The 23,167-nt window shown below is 41.1% G+C and overlaps 1 protein-coding gene across 1 annotated transcript; it reads right to left on the bottom strand.

Moving 5' to 3' along the window:
• Positions 1-882: 882 nt before the first annotated feature.
• On the bottom strand, positions 883-2,837 carry LOC145881511 (uncharacterized). Its single transcript, XM_082978355.1, has 2 exons — positions 2,391-2,837; positions 883-2,185 (listed from the first exon to the last, which is right to left on the bottom strand). The coding sequence occupies exons 1-2, from the start codon at positions 2,724-2,726 to the stop codon at positions 2,132-2,134; spliced, it is 390 nt and encodes a 129-aa protein (XP_082834481.1). The 5' UTR covers positions 2,727-2,837; the 3' UTR covers positions 883-2,131.
• Positions 2,838-23,167: the final 20,330 nt, after the last annotated feature.

Genomic DNA, 23,167 nt, shown 5'->3' with positions numbered 1-23,167 from the left:
AACCATTGTATAAATGTTTATATATCTTTTTAAATGGTCCGAACAACAATGCATTGGCAGGGCAATTCAAGCAAAGCCAATATGCAGTGAAATTGTATTGGGCCTATAGCCTACTGCACAAACCTCATAGCTAGGGTATTGTTTTTAATAGGTTAATGTTGCATAGGCTTACATTTTTTAAGTCATGTAAAAAAAAAAATAATAATCTGAGAGGTAGATCTCGGCTTGCATTTTGACTCCGAAAGTTATCTTGACTCAGAAAAGGTTTGTGACCACTGGTATTGGGTGTGATCGTGTAAAATGTTTAACGGGAAATCAATATAATAAATCCAGTATACAGTAACAGTTCAGATTAATAATTATTAGGCAGTGCAGTTGCAGTTCAAATGCAAAATTACTGGGCATAATATTAACAGATTTATAATAACAGATGATGCTATTGTATCATTATGTTGACCAAACAAACCAGATGGGCTATTATTCAGAGATCAGAGGATAATTAACATCCTTTCAGAGAATTTACTGGGGTAATAATAACCAGAGTTGATTTTGTTATGATAATCTCTTTTAACCCAGAACTAAAGTCTCACGTAATTGGTCAGCTGCTCGATTAAATTCTGGGTCCATACGTGTTAAGAGAAGAGATGCTAGAACGAGGAGCGGAAACGGAATGAGGAGCTCCAACCTCTCTTTTTGCAAGTTACGGTCCGAAATTCGAAAGATGCTAACACCTGCGAAATTGTGATTTGTCATAATAACCAACGAGGACAAACCCAAACACCGGAACTACTGCTGCTAGTTATCCAACGCATCCCGTTCCTTTCCGACAGATTCTATGGTAACCAGTTCTGTTTACGTCAATCTGTCCACGAGAGATTAACCTTGTGATAACACACAAGTGAATGCTGATTTTATTAGATTAGGAACACAAAGACTACACATATTTGCCACAACAACATCATCAGGAGGAAAAGTAATTGATATCGGCCGTTTCGTGGTTATTTCTTTGTAAATCAACAGAGATACATGAGTGCACATTTTTGTTTTAGCCAAGCACTAGACCTGTTTAACATCAATAACTTGATGATTGGTTATTTAGTTTTTTTTTTAAATGTCTTTATTTTTGCCTAAAGTATACAATATTTTATATCAATAACATCAGTCTCACTATTATCTCATCACCCTGAAAGACATTCCAAAACAAAGAATAATTCTGGTTTCTTAAAAAAAATCTAACTTTATTTGGGGAATTATTATTTTTTGTTTGTTTTGATGACAAATTAATTCCCAGATATTATTAGATAAAAACATGGATATTTCAACAAAGGGATATATATATATAAAAAAAGTGCCACCCCACCCCCTGGGAAAGCAGAGATTATGACCCCCAACCCTCCTACCCAACCCATCACCACCCCAACCCCCCCCACTACTTTTATTCCCATCTCCTGACAGAATATCTCTTAATTTTCTTGCTTCTTTCCATTTTCATCCTGATTTCTTTCTTTATGGACTACCAGTATATGACTATCCAGGTTCACTTTATGTCTGAAGCTTTTCCCGCAGTCAGAACAATTAAATAAAGTCTCTCCTGTGTGAGTCAGTATATGCTTTTTAAGCCTATATTTGTGTCGGAAGCTTTCTCCACAGTCACCACAGCTAAATGGTTTCTCGCCTGTGTGAGTCAATGTATGCACGTTCAAGTGCTCTATGCGATTGAAGTTTTTCCCGCAGTCACCACAGTTAAATAATGTTTCTCGTGTGTGAGTCTGTATGTGCCTGTTCAGATGTCCCCTGTGTCTGAAGCATTTTCCGCAATCGCCACAGCTTAAAGGTTTCTCTTCTGTGTGAATCATTATATGTTTGGTTAGGTCTCCCTTCTCCTTGAAACTTTTCCCACAGTCACCACAGTTAAATAATGTCTCTCGTGTATGAGTCAGAATATGCCTGTGAAAAGGCCCCTTGTGATTGAAGATTATACCGCAATGTCCACAGCTAAATGGTTTCTCTCCCGTATGAGTCTTTATATGCTCATTTAGGGTCCCTTTGTGTTTTTTCGATGTGGTGCTGGGTTTAGTGCTGGGTTTCTTCAACAGTGGGTTGGTATCCAATGGTGGGCTGATGTAAAGTCCTACTGGATCGCTGCTTGCGGCTGAGCTGTGGCTGGATGCATTGCCTTGACTATCTGGAGGGTCACAGGGATTGTCAAGGTGGGTTACACTGACAAAAGGTTTTAGATTCATTGGTTTAGAGTCACTCTCTCTGTACTCCAACGTCTGGGAAAGAGTCAAGGACTGAAGTTGATCCACCTGATCGCTTTCACTTTTCACACCGGGAGGAGTGAATATAAACTCTATGATGTCAGCCTCCAGCCCTTGAAGCTGCCCTACCTCATGACTGGTCCTGATTTCCTCCTGTTCCTCTTTAATCTGTGTGGGCTCTGGGTTCTCCTGTCCCAGACTGGGGCTCTCCTTCTCACAGTGCTGCTGCTCATGGGTAACCTCCTCTCCAGAGACAGCGAGCAAGAACTGGTGGGAGTCTATTCCACACCGTTTTATCTCGGGTGTGATCCGCAGCAGTCTCCGAAACCGGTCAATCTCCTGTTGAGATCGGGAAATCTCTTCCCGATACTCCTTTATCACTTTCTCTACTACGTCAACAATCTCTACTGCAGCCACCATTAAACGCTCACTAATAAACACACTCAAAGACTGTAGTTTAGCCATTTTCAGAGGACTGAGTGTTCGGTATTCAGTTCAATGCGTCTACGCCAGGTGCCTTCTACAAAAACAAAACAATTATCAAGCCTACTTCCGTGTTGTCTTCTTCGTTTGTGTTTGTCAGCGGTTGAGTCCCAAAACAGATAACAGCGCCCCCAGCAGTTGTGAGCTGGGATAGATAAGAACAAACATTTGGTTGGAAGGTTACTATGCTGAATGCATTCAATTGAAATGTGAGTATGCTCATGTAAAATATGATATATCTGTTATACGGTAATATAAATTTAAACATAAGGCTAAGATAGAGATACTATTCAAATACAAAATATTGGGCATAAAATAACCAGTGGTGGAAAAAGTATCCAATTGTCATACTTGAGTAAAAGGTAAAGATACGTTCATAGAAAATGACTCAAGTAAAAGTGTAAAAAGTCACCCAGTAAAAAACTACTTGAGTAAAAGTCTAAAAGTATTTGGTATTAAATATACTTAAGTATCAAAAGTAAATGTAATATAATTATTCTAAACAAACCACAGAAGTGGTTAGAACTACAATTTCAGCTGCATTTTTGGTCGCCGCCGCTGGACGCGATGCAACGTGAGCTCCTGAGTGGCGCAGAGGTCTAAGGCACTGGATCTCAGTGTTTGAGGCGTCACTACAGACACCCTGGTTCGATTCCAGGCTGTATCACAACCGACCGTGATTGGAAGTCCCATAGGGCGGCGCACAATTGGTCCAGCGTCGTCCGGGTTTGGCCGGTGTAGGCCGTCATCGTAAATAAGAATTTGTTCTTAACTGACTTGTCTAGTTAAATAAAGGTTAAATAAAAAAAATACAAATGTGAAACAGGGAGTTTTAGTTCTTCAGAGAAAGTGTAGGTGTATTCAAACCATTTTGCCATTTTGGTTTTGGAATCACAATCATGAAACACCCCTTAAACATATTACATAATGTTCTCACTACAATTTAGGACTTACAGTGGTGCACTTTATTTTTTATAAATAGACCAATTGGCTTTCAGCTAGAGTTGAATATACTCGTCAGTAAACTTGGGAAACAGCTTGATTGTACTACTAGACACTTTTAATGATAATAATAAGCACATATTTGATTGATCAGAGGGATTATGTCCACATGCCAAGCCAACAGGCTCTGGGCGAGAACTTTAAACACATCAGTTTTCACTATCTGAACACCTGAATAACTACATGGGCTAGGGTTGAATATAGTCATCATATATGCCAGGCTACACATATTCATATACAGCATACATAGGCCTACACGTTGTAGGTCAAAATAGTTTTAGGTTTTAGGTCAGAGGCATGGTGCCTTGAGGTGTTTCCTCACTTGAAGCTAACTGCTGCGTGCCTGAGTCACCCGAGATAGAAGGGAGTCCTGTATGACCACAGTCCTGAACTCTGACTCCCCCATCTGCTGCTGATGAAACAGGTTTAAAGGGCTTTGTACAACGTGTGGTTCTAATCCAGAATGCTGATTGGTTAAAACCGCATTCCAGGTGGTGTCTATCCCCCAAGTTACAACCGGCTAAATCTATGACGTTAAAATGCCTATTTACTCTGTTCCATCTAACTGTGCAATACACTGTCTCATCAGCCCAGCAAGGCAATTTATAAACTTGATCTCCACTATAAAAATCATCTAGACATTATCTCACATTTATTTTAGACTAACACTTTGAGATTTGTATAAAGAGATTTGTATAAACTTTGCTGTCTGTCTCTCCGACATTTGCAACATTGTTTCAATATTCAAATTCGATCTCCAGCTGTCCCATAGTAATGAACGTGTAGGGGTCGGGAGTCGGGACAAGAGAAAGAGGCAGGCAGCGTTTCTCAGCCAGTCGAGATCATGAATCAGCTAGCACAATTTTTATGGATTTTTTCAAAGAAATGTCAATTGAAAAAAAGGTCAAACAAAACAAAGTGCAGCTAGTTTGCAGTCTTTCCATCTTCAGTTTGAAGTGGTTTGGTTAGCTGTGTTGTAGGCTGGCTCCTCTGAACAACAGTGTCCTGACGAGAGAGCACATTGTCTATGACAAGCGAAATCGTGCCTCATTAGCTCATTGTTATGGATGTATCCAAATAAATGTCACTAGAAAACAGCGTAAAAAAATGCAAAGGGAGCTACTGCTGTTATTCTGGCTGCACTGTTTGACCTGACTGTAAGTTAGCTGTTGTTGGCTAGTTAGCAACAAGGGATAAGAACGTTGCCAGCCAGTATGGCAATGGAACATTTAGAACGAACGACTGGGTCGCATCCATAGATACAGAACAAATAGACTGAATGACTGGATCATGTCTCTGGCAACCGAACCGATAGAATGAACGACCAGCCACCTTGGGTAGCAACCCTAGATTTGTGTTGGGACTATATCTTGTGGAAGGATGAAATGGTATGAATAAACTAATCAATATAACATTTTTTATGAAAATATGTCAATCATTATTTGAATATGTTGGTAACCCGTTGTATAAAAGTGATAATGCCCAAGAAGCCAGTGTTTGTCTCGGGCCTAACAACACCCGTGCCAATATATCCTCCAAACACCGGCTTCTAGGGCATTATCGCTTACTTATTTTACACATGATCAGAGAGGGAGAGTGACATTAACCCCTTTACCAAAAGAGCAACTTCAATCTACAAATATCTATTATTGTACAGCGCTTCCCTTAGTTGTAAATGAGAACTTGTTCTCAACTGGCCTACCTGGTTAAATAAAGGTGAAATAAAAATGTATAAAAACAACTTATTTTCACACAATAAAACCTCTTGCATGCATTTGTTAAGAGTCATTTCAGGGGCTGGGCCATCTCAAGTAATAATTTCATGGGAAAATTTAACAATAACAAGATAGAATGAAACAAATATATAATTCATTTATACCTACTAATATGTTTTCCAGTTGTTTGTTTCCAAAAGATGACAGTTGCTTAATGGTTAACTGATGCCCCAGCCATCTAATGACGATGGGGAACCAACCTTTTCCACCACATTCATCTAACAGGGAAGACACAGAGAGCTTTCCATGAATAACATACATACAAACTGTTTAGTGTTACAGGGAACACTAAACAACATTACATGTTGTCTGTAATCTATTGATGTGACTAAATGTATCTGTAATCTATTGATGTGAATAAATACATCTGTAATCTATTGATGTGACTAAATGCATCTGTAATCTATTGATGTGACTAAATGCATCTGTAATCTATTGATGTGAATAAATACATCTGTAATCTATTGATGTGAATAAATACATCTGTAATCTATTGATGTGACTAAATGCATCTGTAATCTATTGATGTGACTAAATGCATCTGCTGTTTGCTATTGTGAGAAAGGAAATCACTTTAAACATAAAGATACTAAATGTAGAATTGAAGACGTCTTTAACCGCCTGAACTAGATCTGCTCGGCTCCTCCGACCCTCCTGTGGTCCAGTTGTGTTTACACCTATGAACAATTAAACATGGTGCAGAATGACACTTGACATAGTATAGGACAAGTATAGCCACCCACCTAGTTATTATAATTATTATTATAATGATTATTATAGGTATTTATGGAAAATATGCTTAGGAAAACAAGAAACACAGCAACCACTTTGTCTGGCTTTCAATCTGTTTTAAAATAATACTTTACCTGCAAAGAAAAGGCAGAATTCTCTGACAACTCCAGTTGGCATGACAAACTGTTGCGCTCCACTAGTGGCCAGGTGCTGCACCTCCTTTTGTTCTCCATTTTTCTTCAAGATGAGGACAACAGCTCCTCAAAATCAGACAACTTAACAAGAAGAAAATGTATTAAACTACATAAGGAAGAACCAAACATTACATTCATTTGATAAGAAATAGTCAATTCTACACTTTTTATAATGAAAACAAATGACTAATTACATTTTCTGTAACACATAATAATTATATCTAAGTAATCTTTGAACCTATATTAATTATCTTCTTTCATACTTGTTATCTACCCTATGTGAGGTTCTAAAACAGTAAATCTTGTTCCAGCGCCACGGCATACAGTTCTACCGTGACACAGAGCTAAGGCGAGCACACGATGTCGTTTCACGATTTAACCAGATGTTCACCTGACTAACAGGCCAAGATAGTTGAATCGCAAAAGTATAACCTATAGACAGGATCAGCAATCTTTTTCCCTGGGCACGTCTCCCTAAACCTATGACCTTTGTATGTATTGCTGTTTTTAATTTAAAGTGAAAGCTAATAAGTATATATTGGTGATAGGATCATTGTATGAGAATTAGCGCTGAATATTGTGTGATATTATTGCGGAGCGCTCCAATGGTGATTATAGAGATGTGACTCTCTAATATTGGTACTGAAAGATATTGGTGCTTCAGATAATAAATCTGTAGTCTATTTGAAATCAATCTCATGCACATCAGATACAACTGATTGCATTAGGCTGCATCAAGGGCTTTGTGATTCGCTGGCCAGTCAATTCAGGTGTGATAGTGGCGGGCTGGATAAAAATGCTTTCTTACTGTTCACTTGGAAACGAATTAGGAAACATGGTATCACTTTGTACTTACATAAGAACTGCTATGCAATTACAGTCTAGCATATTGGTTGTTAGATAACAGCACAACTCCAGCCAACATGTTTCAGAACAACTGCATTTATTATTGTTTACTAGTTATATAGGTTTGAGGGCAGCTTGATGTAGTGTGACTAGCGGTGGTGGAAAAAGTACCCAATTGTCATACTTGAGTAAAAGTAAAGATACCTTAATAGAAAATTACTCAAGTAAAAGTGAAAAATCACCCAGTAAAATACTACTTGAGTTAAAGTCTAAAAGTATTTGGTTTTAAATATACTTAAGTATCAAAAATAAAGGTAATTGCTAAAATATACTTCAGTATCAAAAGTAAAAGTATAAATCATTTCACGTTCCTTATATTAAGCAAACCAGACGGCAGAATTTCCTTGTTTTTTTAATTTACGGAAAGCCAGGGGCACACTCCAACACTCAGACATAATTTCCAAATGAAGCATTTGTGTTTAGTGAGTCCGCCAGATAAGAGGCAGTAGGGATGACCAGGGATGTTCTCTAGATGTGTGTGAATCGGACCATTTTCCTGTCCTGCTAAGCATTCGAAATGTAACGAGTACTTTTGGGTGTCAGGGAAAATGTATGGAGGAAAAAGTACATTATTTTCTTTAAGAATGTAGTGGAGTAAAAGTAAAAGTTGTAAAAAATATAAATAGTAAAGTAAATTACAGATACCCCCCAAAATTACTTAAGTAGTACTTTAAAGTATTTTTACTTAAGTACTTTTCACCACTGGTGACTAGATACACTATCATTACTACTTACATATGAATACATCTCACAGCTGCTGAATGATTATGAATTGATAAGTGATTTGTAGTGAACCGCATAGTTTTAAGTAATAGATTTCTGAATACATTCCATTTACGATTCAAACCATGGACCTCATTCCTGTAAATCACTCATTAATTTGCAAAAACCTTCAACAATGAATGCTTATTGTTAGAAGAATCTATATACCTCCTACCCCTGGGCGAGATCATGCGACATCACAAAGTCCACTGCTATGCTGATGACTCCCAGCTCTACCTCTCCACCACTCCCCTCCCTCCCACCTCCCTCATCAGCTGCGTTTAAGACATCCAGAGCTGGATGAGCATGAAGCACCTCAAAATCAACAGCAACAAGACAGAGGTCATGCTCATCTGCTCCAAATCCATTCTCTCCAAGCGTCACCACAGATGCTTTCCCGGTCCCTCTGTAAACACAATCAAACGCCTCTTGAAAAGTTCCCTCTCTTTCGAACCCCACATAAAAAAACAGCACCCGGACAGCATTCTCCCACCTATGCAATATCTCCAGGCTCCGCCCCTCACTGTCACACCCCAGCACCCTCATCCATGCCGTCGTTACTTCCCTACTAGATGACTGTAACACTCGCCTCATCAGATCCCCACTAAACTCATCAATAGACTCCAACTGGTTCGGAACATTCCATAATCCACACCCACACCAGGTCAACTGAATACATCAAACCAAACCTCATCAATCTACACTGGCTCCCTGTGCAATCCTGTATTAACTTTCAAACACTCCTCCTCACCTACAAAGCCCTCCACAACCTGGCAACCACCTACCTCTCTAAAATTCTCCTAGTCTATGCCCCCTCCCTCTCCTCCTCTTCCGGTCTCCTTGTCTCCCCCCATTCCAACTCTCCACCATTGGTGCCCAGGCCTTTAGCTCTTATTCCCGTCACTAACACCTTAAACCAAACCCTTACCCTAAATCTGGTTTGTAACCTCTTCCCAACCACTCCCTCCTCTTTATATCTGTCTTGTTTTGTCTGGTCATTTTTAGATTGTTTAGATTTTATATTGCACTATTGATTGATGCACTTGATTTATCGAAGAAGAAAAAAACACAAAAAAAGAATGTCGTTGGCCAGTTAATATCATTGTTTAAGTAAAACTCTTACTTTAAAATCCCCTTTAAAAGTATCCAGCAGGAAACGGTCTTATTTGAAATGAGGAATATCTTATATTTTTCGGACTAAAAAAGGATTACTGTGGAAAGACGCATTATGAAATGGAGAGGTGAAAGTAATAGAGTAATTCTCAACATTTCACATCAGAATGTAGGACTACATGTTTTATGTTGGAATACACATTAATCTGAGAATACCTACCTTTCTGTCACACCCTGATCTGTTTCACCTGTCTTTGTGATTCCCCCCCAGGTGTCAACCATCTTCCCCATTATCCCCAGTGTATTTATACCTGTGTTCTCTGTTTGTCTGTTGCCAGTTCGTTTTGTTCGTCAAGCCTACCAGTGGTTTTCCCCTTGCTCCTGTCTTGTTCTAGTTCCTGTTTTCTAATTTTCCCGGTTTTGACCATTCTGCCTGCCCCGACCTTTGAGCGTGCCTGCTGTTCTGTACCTTGTCACACCACCCTGGATTATTGACCTCTGTCTGCCCTGACCTCGAGACTGCCTGCCGTTCTGTACCTTATGGACTCTGATCTGGATTACTGACCTCTGCCTGCCCTTGACCTGTCGTTTTGCCTGCCCCCTGTTCTAGTAATAAACTTGTGTTACTTCAACACTGTCTGCATCTGGGTCTGCTCCTGAAACGTGATACTTCCCACTTCAAAAGAGCATCTTTCCTTTATTTTCTCTCCACAGCAACAACGGAAAACACCCCACATTTTTTTGGGCATGGGAAACATATCTTTACATTGCCAAAGCTAGTGAAATAAACAAAGTGAACAGTAAATATTACACTCACACAAGTTCCAAAATAATAGACATTTTACATGTCATTATGCCTATATACAGTGTTGTAGTGATGTGCAGATAGTTAAAGTACAAAAGAGAAAATAAATAAATATGGGTTGTATTTACAATGGTGTTCGTTCTGACCCATCGGTCTCTCACTCTCTCTTCCCAGCAACAATAGGAAAAATCTGTAAAGCCCTCTGCACACCACTCATGGTTCATCTTGATTGGCCCCAACAATCACACACCCTTCACATGAACAGAAACTGTCCCAACATATTTAAAGTAACGGTAAATAATAATTTCACCAACATAGGCCCAACTGCGAAGGCTGTGGTAAAACGTAGAGCTAATCCACATATTATTATTATTTAACCATAGTTCAAAATATGTTTTAACAGGGTATTACATTTATTATTTTGAGACAAACGTTGAAGGTAATTGTAGAACATACCATGAGTGATGGGAGAAATACTCATTGAGTTGGAACAGGCTAGAGTGGGAACAGAGACATTACATGTAGCTACAACTTGACGAGGATAGCTAGCTAATTTAGCTAGCCAGCTAACTATTATAGCTAACTTAGCTAGCTCAGAGACTATGAAACTATGAAATTCAGGATCTAAACAGCTCACCAAGTTATTATTCAAACATGCTTTTTTAAGAATCATGCTAAATCTAAATATACTGCTCAAAAAAATAAAGGGAACACTTAAACAACACAATGTAACTCCAAGTCAATCACACTTCTGTGAAATCAAACTGTCCACTTAGGAAGCAACACTGATTGACAATACATTTCACATGCTGTTGTGCAAATGGAATAGACAACAGGTGGAAATTATAGGCAATAAGCAAGAAACCCCCAATAAAGGAGTGGTTCTGCCTGTGGAGACCACAGACCACTTCTCAGTTCCTATGCTTCCTGGCTGATGTTTTGGTCACTTTTGAATGCTGGCGGTGCTTTCACTCTAGTGGTAGCATGAGACGGAGTCTACAACCCACACAAGTGGCTCAGGTAGTGCAGCTCATCCAGGATGGCACATCAATGCGAGCTGTGGCAAGAAGGTTTGCCGTGTCTGTCAGCGTAGTTTCCAGAGCATGGAGGTGCTACCAGGAGACAGGCCAGTACATCAGGAGACGTGGAGGAGGCCGTAGGAGGGCAACAACCCAGCAGCAGGACCGCTACCTCCGCCTTTGTGCAAGGAGGAGCAGGAGGAGCACTGCCAGAGCCCTGCAAAATGACCTCCAGCAGGCCACAAATGTGCATGTGTCTGCTCAAACGGTCAGAAACAGACTCCATGAGGGTGGTATGAGGGCCCGACGTCCACAGGTGGGGGTTGTGCTTACAGCCCAACACCGTGCAGGACGTTTGGCATTTGCCAGAGAACACCAAGATTGGCAAATTCTCCACTGGCGCCCTGTGCTCTTCACAGATGAAAGCAGGTTCACACTGAGCACGTGACAGATGTGACAGAGTCTGGAGACGCCGTGGAGAACGTTCTGCTGCCTGCAACATCCTCCAGCATGACCGGTTTGGCGGTGGGTCAGTCATGGTGTGGGGTGGCATTTCTTTGAGGGGCCGCACAGCCCTCCATGTGCTCGCCAGAGGTAGCCTGACTGCCATTAGGTACCGAGATGAGATCCTCAGACCCCTTGTGAGACCATATCCTGGTGCGGTTGGCCCTGGGTTCCTCCTAATGCAAGACAATACTAGACCTCATGTGGCTGGAGTGTGTCAGCAGTTCCTGCAAGAGGAAGGCATTGATGCTATGGACTGGCCCGCCCGTTCCCCTGACCTGAATCCAATTGAGCACATCTGGGACATCATGTCTCGCTCCATCCACCAACGCCACGTTGCACCACAGACTGTCCAGGAGTTGGCGGATGCTTTAGTCCAGGTCTGGGAGGAGATCCCTCAGGAGACCATCCGCCACCTCATCAGGAGCATGCCCAGGCATTGTAGGGAGGTCATACAGGCACGTGGAGGCCACACACACTACTGAGCCTCATTTTGACTCGTTAAAGGACATTACATCAAAGTTGGATCAGCCTGTAGTGTGGTTTTCCACTTTAATTTTGAGTGTGACTCCAAATCCAGACCTCCATGGGTTGATAAATTGGATTTCCACTGATTATTTTTGTGTGATTTTGTTGTCAGCACATTCAACTATGTAAAGAAAAAAGTATTTAATAAGATTATTTCTTTCATTCAGATCTAGGATGTGTTGTTTAAGTGTTCCCTTTATTTTTTTGAGCAGTGTACAACAGGCTATACTTGCCAATGACATACAGTGGCAAGAAAAAGTATGTGAACCCTTTGGAAATAGCTGGATTTCTGCATAAATTGGTCCTAAAATTTGATCTGAACTTCATCTAGGTCACAACAATAGACAAACACAGTCTGCTCAAACTAATAACACACAAGCAATTATACATTTTCATGTCTTTATTGAACACACCGTGTAAACATTCACAGTGCAGAGTGGGAAAAGTATTTGAACTCTTGGATTCAATAACTGGCTGACCCTCCTTTGGCAGCAATAACCTCAACCAAACGTTTTCTCAAGTTGCGGATCAGACCTGCACAACGGTCAGAATGAATTTTGGACCATTCCTCTTTACAAAACTGTTTCATTTCGGCAATATTCTTGGGATGTCTGGTGTGAACCTAATTTTATTCAAATTGTTTTACAAGTACGCCTACCCAGCTTTTTTTGTGAAGTTCCTTAAATGTGCTGAGAATGTACCAAAGCCAAGTAACTGTCCTTCAACATTCCCATGGAAGGATGTTTGCAAAAATAACCATTGGACAACAACACTCTCACCATGCTTTATGGTTCTAAGAACTTTGTGTGCTAGCTGAGAAGTCTGTTTTGAAATTCCTTGGCGGTCCTCTTGAGGACATCACGATTCAGGCTCTAATTCTCTGACATTCTTCAGAAGGTTGATCACGTGATCATCTACTTTGTTAGATGACAGCTAAAATATGAAAGGCCGAGGGGATTTTGTATTGGGACTTTTACTTTAATTATATGTATTAATAAATAGTAACCCAAATAGGATACATTCACATTACCCACAGATCTAGCCTCAGATTACCATAACCCCATTCACTGTACTTGTGCATGTGACATTAAAACTTGAAACACAGCTTCAGTTGGTCAGTAGCGTCCTGTTCTAGTCCTAGGCCCTACTGTATGTCTCAAGCCCAGTTAGACTCCAAGTCTCCAGCAGTTTGTGGCCTTAGTAGTATCTGGCTATGAGTCCCCTGCCTTATCAGGCCCTAGGCCTCCCGCCCTGCTAGGGTCTCAGCCATCTGACTTAGGGTGCCCACCCTTCCCTGACCCTGTGGGCCTGCTGCCTTCAGGTGTGTAAACCTGAGTCGATACACTCCTGGCCTCCATGCATGGTCCCCAGAAACGACACTGCTCCTCTAGTTTTACGGCCAGATGCAACTTGACTGTCCTACTGTTGCCCACACCTTTGATTAAAGCAATTTTATTGTTCAGATTTCCATTGAAGGCAACATAGGCAGAACAGCAAAGGGACCATGAGGGTGAAGTTCACCTCTAGTTAGTGTGCGTTTCTGTCGTGTCGAGAAGAGGATGCAAATCATTTTTATCAAGGACCCTTCTGTAAAGAGGCAATAACAGAAAAGTGTGTGTCCTCTTTCTCTTGGACCAGTTAAATAAATGTTTAACTCATACTTTTTGATAAGCAAACCCACTTTTATTCTGTCTTTCTCCCTCTCCATCTTTCTACCTTTTCCACCTTGCACTCCCTCCTTTCTAGAGTAAATCATAACCATGGAGACACTGAACGAAATTGATCACCTCCAATCATCTGGCTTTGGTATACCCCGACCCAGACACAGGCTTCAACTCCTTTACTGGTTCTCCCACGACTGTCACATTGAACAACGACAGTGCGATGGTGACAGAGCACAATCCTAAGAAGGCGTTTGGCTTCCGCCGCTTCATCGATAACCAACTGCTACCAGACCAGGGCTTACCGTACTATGAAGTGGACAATCTGAATGCCCCAGGGTCTGAGAACCTGCTGGATTATGTTAGCGAAAACCACACAGGACACAATGACGAAAGCAACATAGACCGGATCATCATCAGCCTGCAGTCAGACCTGGTGTTGGACAGGATCTACGTGATCATCAGAGGTGCTTTTGACTCCCTGCGCACCTATCGCATCAGTAAGGGTTTGGTCAGCCTATAGGGATAAGGTCAGAGACCTGACAGCGTGGTGCAAGGACAACAACCTCTCCCTCAACGTGATCAAGACAAAGGAGATGATTGTGGACTACGGGAAAAGGAGGACCGAACACGTCCCCATTCTCATCGACGGGGCTGTAGTGGAGCAGGTTGAGAGCTTCAAGTTCCTTGGCGTCCACATCACCAACAAACTAACATGCTCCAAGCACACCAAGACAGTCGTGAAGAGGACATGACAAAACCTATTCCCCCTCAGGAGACTGAAATGGTTTGGCATGGGTCCTCAGATCCTTAAAAGGTTCTACAGCTGCACCATCGAGAGCATCCTGACGAGTTGCATCACTGCCTGGTATGGCAACTGCTCGGCCTCCGACCGCAAGGCACTACAGAGGGTAGTGCGTAAGGCCCAGTACATCACCGGGGCCAAGCTTCCTATCATCCAGGACCTCTACACAAGGTGTGTCAGACAAAGGGCCTAAAAATTGTCAGACTCCAGCCACCCTAGTCATAGACTGTTCTCTCTGCTACCGCACGGTAAGCGGTACGGGAGTGCCAAGTCTAGGTCCAAGAGGCTTCTAAACAGCTTCTACCCCAAGCCATAAGACTCTTGAACATCTAGTCAAATGGCTACCCAGACTATTTTCATTGCCCCCCCACGCTGCTGCTACTCTGTTATTACCTATGAATAGTCACTTTAACTCTACCTATATGTACATATTACCTCAATTACCTCGACTAACTGGTGCCCCCGCACATTGACTCTGTACCAGTAACCCCTGTATATAGCCTTGCTATTGTTATCTTACTGCTGCTCTGTAATTATTTGTTACTTTAATTTCTTACTTTTCTAGGTATTTTTGTAAAACTGCATTTTTGGTTAAGGGCTCGTAATTAAGCATTTCACTATCAGGTCTACACCTGTTGTATTCGGCGCATGTGACAAATAAAATTTGATTTGAGTCAGTATCATCCGTAATCTGGAGACGGATGAACCCTTGGAGGAGACCGGATCCTCTTAAGACTTTTCCCCCTGGCCAAAGGGCATGTAGACAGAGGCATCGTACACAATCTGATGGTCAAATTCAAAATCTTTCACTGTATTATTTTTTTTTCTTAAAAATGTATAATAGGCATGGGAATGAAATCATGTCTTCGATATTCCCCATCCATTATGCGTTGTAGGCAATTGTGAATGTTTTTTTATAAAAGGCATTGGTTTTAGATGTTTCACATTCTGCGGTTATTTTTCCCCGACAATTTCACCTGCAATAGTTATTGCCACACTAGTCGAAACTAGGAAACTGTAGTTATACATGTGCAGTGTTCAACCAATTAGCAAGTCGGGGGGGATTCATGTTTCTAATAAAGGACATGATTAGTTAATTAGTTTTTCATTTTAAATATTTAGTACAAAATGTTGAATATATCAATAACATCGGTCCCACCACATCAACACCATACTTTGAACAACAGCCTGTACTGTACTGTTTGACCATTATATCATTAATCAAATAAAATGAAACTTTATTTACATAAAATAAGTGTTTTACAAAATTATATTAATCACATATCCATTTCTCTGAAACCTGGGTCGTTCAACCAATTAGGTGCCTTTTGAGTGGTATAACCTAATTTTAACCCCCTAAAGTCTAAGGGCCCGGGTGTAAGAGTCACACAACCAGCGCTGGACATGGAGCCAACATGGAGAACCTGACAAACTTTTCTATCCCTGCAATTTTGTGTTTGCAGACTCATGCAAGTTGCTAGCTGACCAAGATCCGTTTTATTTCAGTAACTTTAACTAAAGTCTAAGGGCCCGGGCTGGGTTTTCTACTAAGCTAACATATGGAATTATTTTAAGATGGTCATACCAAGGATAATTTAGCTATTTCATTTAGACTTTTAGGACTATTTTATCTAACAAAATATACAGTATATACTGAACAAAAATATATACGCAACATGTAAAGTGTTGGTCCCATGTTTAACGATGTGAAATTAAAGATCCCCAAAATGTTCCATACTCACAGAAAGCTTATTTCTCTCATTTTGTGCACACATTAGTTTTCATCCCTGTTAGTGAGCATTTCTCCTTTGCCAATATAATCCATCCACCTGACAGGTGTGGCATATCAAGAAGGTGATTAAACAGCATGATCATCACACAGGTGCACCTTGTGCTGGGGACAATAAATTGCCACTTTAAAATGTACAGTTTTGTCACGCAACACAGTGCCACAGTTTTGAGGGAGCATGCAATTGGCATATTGAGGAATGTTCACCAGAGCTGTTGCCAGATAATTGAATGTTCATTTCTATATTATAAGTTGCCTCCAACGTCAATTTAGAGAATTTGGCAGTACGTCCAACTGCAGACCACGTGTAACCACACCAGCCCATGAAGTCCACATCGAGCTTCTTCACCTGCGGGATCGTCTGAGACCAGCCACCCAGACAGCTGATGAAACTAAGGAGTTGGCCCCTAAGGAGTTTTCCCCACAAAACGTTGTGGGGAAAAACTAATTCTTACTCCCAAGTGGGTGACCCTGGCTCCCATGTGGGTGGGCCTATGCCCTCCCAGGCCCACCCATGGCTGTGCCCCTGCCCAGTCATGTGAAATCCATAGATTAGGGCCAAATGTATTTATTTAAATAGTCTGAGTTCCTTATATGAACTGTAACTCAGTAAAATGTTGTGTTTCGAATTTTGTTCAGTATATATATTTTTTTGTTGTTGTTGATGAAACACTTAATTTGGCCTTACTGATATTAGCCCATAGAAACACATTGAATAACAGATTCTTACATGGAAAAACAGTCCAAAAACACATCAAAAGGAGGTATGTTTTTGAAGTGTCTGTCCTATATCTGAGAGATACAAGAAAGCTCATAAAAAAAGTTGGGGTTTAATTACCCGTATACCTTTGACATAGAAGTTCCATTAATTTTTCGTCCCAGTACCAGGTTACCTTCAGATGGGGGTCGTAGAGCAAAACACCATCATGTTCATGAGAGTCTCATCTTTCCATACAGAGGTCATATTGGTTTGGATGCTACAGGCGTTCTTGTGAGAAGAAAGATTTTTGGGATGTTTCCTGGTCTGACAAACACCACCTTCCACCACAGATGCGGAAGGCTGACAACGGCGGATGTGGTAGGAGATGCAGCCCATGCACAAAATACAGATATCTCTAGTTTAAACACAGATGTTGATGGGGAATTTTTTAATTATAAGATTGACACATGGGTACGTCAATCCATTAAAAAAAAACGTTCCCATCCCAAGAGGTTAATAAAAAATACTATAGCCTATTAGGTGCCAAATAAAGTAACAGCCATAAATCCCCTTGTGATGCATTTACACTATGATTTGACTATTAGATATTCAATGTCTCTTTTGAAAAGTAAATATTTAAAATGGAATAGTCACACCATATTAAAACATAACAGGGTTGACCTTAAAATGAGGGACAGGTTGTTGTTTTTTTACCTTAAAATGAATCACTAATAAAAAACATATCTTCAGAAATGACTGTCAATGCAACCAAAAAACTTGGGTTTTACAATGTTGGTGAAGACTTGAAGAAATGTTGAGGTTAAGTGGGTTAAAAAATTCCTACAAGTCACAGAGGATGCAAAGAGGGACATATGTCAATATACAGAATTTTGGCACTTTAGTCTTTCTTCATATAAAAATATTGATTTATAGATTTTTCCAAATTGTCTAGGTTATATTAAACAATACTTAATTTAATGTAAGAGGCTTTAAAATTCAATATTTGTGTACAATTTATACTTAAAATATCAACAGCACTTATTTTGTGGAACGACCCACCTACAAGAATGATTTAGAGTTGCTTTGCTTTAACAGTTTTGTCCATATCCTGCTTCTTATCTTAATTTTCTTTCCACTATCTTTCTGTTTTCTTTCTTTGTGGATGAACAGCATATGTCTGTTGACGTTAACCTTATAATTGAAGCTTTTTCCACATTTAAATGGTTTCTCTTCCATGTGAATCATTATATGTTTGGTTAAGTCACTCTTTTGCGTGAAGCTTTTCCCACAGTCAACACAGCTAAATATTTTATCTTCTGTGTGAGTCAGTAAATGAGAAGTTAGGTTCCTCTTCCTATTGAAGCTTTTCCCGCAGTCACCACAGCTGAACGAATTTTTCTCCTGTATGATTCTGGATATGATCAATGAGGGTCTCCTTGCGATTGAAGCCTCCCACATTTTTCTCCGGTGTGAATCATTTTATGTCCGTCCGGGCTGTACATGCTTGTTAAGGCTAACCTGGCGATTGAAGCTGTTCCCAGTCTCCACAGCTAAATGGTTTCGCCCCTGAATGAATCCTCGAGTGCATCTTCAGTCGGCCAACCCGAGTAAAGCATTTGCCACAGTCATGGCATCAATTAGTTTTTTTTTTTTAGACGTGGTGCTGTTTTGTTTTTTAGGTTTCCTCAGGTTTGCGATCAAACAGCTTAGAGTCATTCCCTCTGTCCTCCAGTCTGGGTTTGGGGAAGATCACGTTCACTATTCACACAGGGAGGAGTGAACATGAACTCTATGACGTCAGCCTCCTGTCCCTGAAGCTGCCCTACCTCCTGACTGGTCCTGATTTCCTCCTGCTCCTCTTTAATCTGTGTGGGAGATGTGTCCTCCTGCCCCAGACTGGGGCTCCACTCCTGCTCAGGTATAACCTCCTCCTCCTCAGAGACAGCGAGAGATAACTGGAGGGAGTCTATTCTACATGGTTTTATCGCCGGTGTGATCCGCAGCAGTCTCTGAAGCCGATCATTCTCCTGTTTAGATCGGGAAATCTCTTCCCGATACTCCTCTACCACTTCCTCTACTACGTCAAAAATCTCCACTGCAGTCACCATTAAACGCTCACTAATAAATACACTCAGACTGTAGTTTAGCCATTTTCAGAGGACTGAGCGTTCGGTATTCAGTTCACTGCATCTAAACCCACGCAAAGAATGTGCCATGTGTAAAATCAAAACAATCCTCCCACTAATTCTACTTCTGTGTTTTCTTCTTTTCTGTTTGTCAGTGGTTGGCTAGTCCCAAAAAAGAAAACAGCGCCCCTAGCTGGATAGTGTTATGAGCTGGAGAGATAAGAAAAAAAATATGATTAAGGTTGATATGGCGAGTGTAAAATGTTTAAAATAATAAATATTATGGAATTAATACAACGGGTTGTTCTAATTCTGAGTGCTGGTTAAAACCGCGTTCCAGCCGGTGTATATTCCATAAGTTACCACCGGCTAAATCTATGACGTTAAAATGACGTTAAAATGCCTATTTACTCTGTTCCATCTGACTGTGCTGTCACTGTCTCATCAGCCCAGCTAAGTAGGTTATCGAGTTTTGTCCAAACAGGAAAAGGCCAGTGTCAATTCGTTAGTAGGCAAACGGAAGAGTGTCCTCCATTCGATAGCCTCCTCCCGGCTAAAATACTCACGAGTATCCTCCCAGCGGCTAGAGTGGAAGTGTTTTAAAATCTGCCACAACCCCTTAGAATCAGCTGTTGTTTTTCCAAGGAAAAAAAGCATGCACACATTTAAAAACCGCTACTTGTCATTTTATCTATAAAATGTATTGCACAACGAGCTACATTTGTTTGGATCACTTTACAGATATTTTGGGGATTCATCCTATGTAAACGTAATTCGCCTCTCCTCGATTACTTTTTTAAAAAGGAGGCGAAGAGAGGATGGAGGTGAGGACTTGAGGAGTCAAGCACTACCAATTGAGATTCTCCCGTTGCTTGCGTCCCAATTCTCCACAGTTCTCCCAAAGTGTGAACTTGAACAATGCCCGTAATAGATTTCAAAGCATTGGGTTGGTGTTAGCATTGGCTGGAGGGAGTTTCCATCATTATCAAATCCATCAGGACTCTAGAGAACATAATAGAACAGTGTTCCTCACTCCATTCCCGGTTGACCCCCAGGGAATGCACATTTTTGTTTAAGCCCAGCACTACCACAGCTGTTTGTAATCAGGTAATTTAATCAATGATTGGTTAATTAGTTCATATCCCCTTTTTCCACCCTGAAAATTATAAAATCTTTAATGTATTGATAATATCAGTTTTGCCATTCTCTCATAACCCTGAGAGACACAAAAACAATCAGGAATTCCTGTTTCTAATAAGGTGAAAACATCAACATACTTTGAACAACAGCAGTGTTGTCACGGGTGTCGTATAGATTAGACCAAGGCGCAGCGGGTTGCGTGCTCATCATCATATTTTATTATAAAGAACACGAAAAAACAATAAACAAAGAACGACAGGAAACAGTTTTGCAGGCTATAACTACAAGCAGTGCAAAAACAACTACCCAGAAACAAACAAGTGAAAACAAGCTCTTTAAATATGACTCTCAATCAGGAACAACGATGAACAGCTGTTCCTGATCGAGAGCCACACAGACCACAAAGAAATATAACCACTAGAAAAACCCTAGAATACAAAAACCAGAACATATACCAAAACCCCGGAACACATAAATAATGTGTTCCCTCTACAATACACATACCCCCGAACCACATAAAACAAATACCCTCTGCCACGTCCTGACCAAACTACAATAACTAATACTCCCTCTACTGGTCAGGACGTGACAAGTGTGAGTTTCCTCACAGACCAGGACTGGTTTTTCCTACAATACTCTGTACTCTTTCATCATGAAATTAAATCAAACTCATTTTACAAAAGTAAATGAATCACACACATACAGTATATTTATCTTAAACCGACAACATGAATGATCCAGAATTGCTTTGCTTTCCTAACAGAGTTGTCCATCTCCTGATACTCTCCTGATCTCTGTCTTAATTGTCTTTATTTTTTCTAATTTTGTTCTGTTTTCTTTCTTTGTGGATGTTCTATATAAACTCAGCAAAAAAGAAACGTCCCTTTTCGTGACCCTGTCTTTCAAAGATAATTCATAAAACTACAAATAACTAAACATATCTTCATTGTAAAGTGTTTAAACACTGTTTCCCATGCTTGTTCAATGAACCATAAACAATTAATGAACATGCACCTGTGGAACAGTCATAAAGACACTAACAGCTTACAGACAGCAGGCAATTAAGGTCACAGTTATGAAAACTTAGGACACTAAAGAGGCCTTTCTACTGACTCTGAAAAACACCAAAAGAAAGATGCCCAGAGTCCCTGCTCATCTGCATGAACGTGCCTTAAGCATGCCAACTGCAGATGTGGCCAGGGAAATAAATTGCAATGTCCGTACTGTGAGACGCCTAAGACAGCGCTACAGGGAGACAGGACGGACAGCTGATCGTCCTCGCAGTGGCAGACCTCGTGTAATAACACCTGCACAGGGTCGGTACATCCGAACATCACACCTGCGGGACAGGTACAGGATAGCAACAACAACTGTCCGAGTTACACCAGGAACACACAATCCTTCCATCAGTGCTCAGACTGTCCGCAAAAGGCTGAGAGAGGCTGGACTGAGGGCTTGTAGGCTTGTTGTAAGGCAGGTCCTCACCAGACATCACCGGCAACAACGTCGCCTATGGGCACAAATCCACTGTCGCTGGACCAGACAGGACTGGCAAAAAGTGCTTTTCACTGACGAGTTGCGGTTTTGTCTCACCAGGGGTGATGGTCGGATTCGCATTTATTGTCGAAGGAATGAGCGTTACACTGAGGCCTGTACTCTGGAGCGGGATCGATTTGGAGGTGGAGGGTCCGTCATGGTCTGGGGCGGTGTGTCACTGCATCATCGGACTGAGCTTGTTGTCATTGCAGGCAATCTCAACGCTGTGCGTTAAAGGGAAGACATCCTCCTCCCTCATGTGGTACCCTTCCTGCAGGCTCATCCTGACATGACCCTCCAGCATGACAATGACACCAGCCATACTGCTCGTTCTGTGCGTGATTTCCTGCAAGACAGGAATGTCAGTATTCTGCCATGGCCAGTGAAGAGCTCAGATCTCCATCCCATTGAGCAAGTCTGGGACCTGTTGGATCGGAAGGTGAGGGCTAGGGCAATTCCACCCCAGAAATATCCGGGAACTTGCAGGTGCCTTGGTGGAAGAGTAGGGTAACATCTCCCAGCAAGAACTGGCAAATCTGGTGCAGTCCATGAGGAGGAGATGCACTGCAGTACTTAATGCAACTGGTGGCCACACCAGATACTGACTGTTACTTTTGATTTTGACCCCCCTTTGTTCAGGGACACATTATTCCATTTCTGCTAGTCACATGTCTGTGGAACTTGTTCAGTTTATCTCAGTTGTTGAATCTTATGTTCATACAAATATTTACATGTTAAGTTTGCTGAAAACAAACGCAGCTGACAGTGAGAGGACGTTTCTTTTTTTGCTGAGTGTATTACTCTCCATGTTCAATTAGTGTCTGAAGCTTATCCCACAGTCACCACAGCGAAATGGTTTCTCTCCAGTACCTTTATGAGTATGTATTTGCGCAGGTAGGTTTTCATTACATTTTACATTTAAGTCATTTAGCAGACGCTCTTATCCAGAGCGACTTACTTTTTTCCTTGAGTATGAAGCTTTTCCCGCAGTCACCACAGTTAAAGGTTTTTTCTCCTGTGTGTGTCAGTAAATATACAGCTAGGTTCCCCTTCTTGTTTAAGCTTTTCCCACAGTTACCACAGCTACATGGTTTCTCTCCTGTATGAGCCCATATGTGCCTGTTAAGGCTAACCTTCTGTCTGAAGCTTTTCCCGCAGTCACCACAAATGATTTCTCCCCTGTGTGAGTCAGTACATGCCTGTTTAGAGAAACATTTTGATTGAAGCTTGTCCCCCAGTCACCACAGCTAAATTGTTTCACTCCGGTGTGACTCCGCATATACTCAGTTAGGTTCTTCTTGTGTCTGAAGCTCTTCCCGCAGACAT

This window comes from Salmo salar, chromosome 08, assembly GCF_965601325.2.
Source record: "Salmo salar chromosome 08, fSalSal1, whole genome shotgun sequence".
Classification (NCBI taxonomy): domain Eukaryota; kingdom Metazoa; phylum Chordata; class Actinopteri; order Salmoniformes; family Salmonidae; genus Salmo; species Salmo salar.
This window is presented reverse-complemented; position numbering and strand designations above follow the sequence as displayed.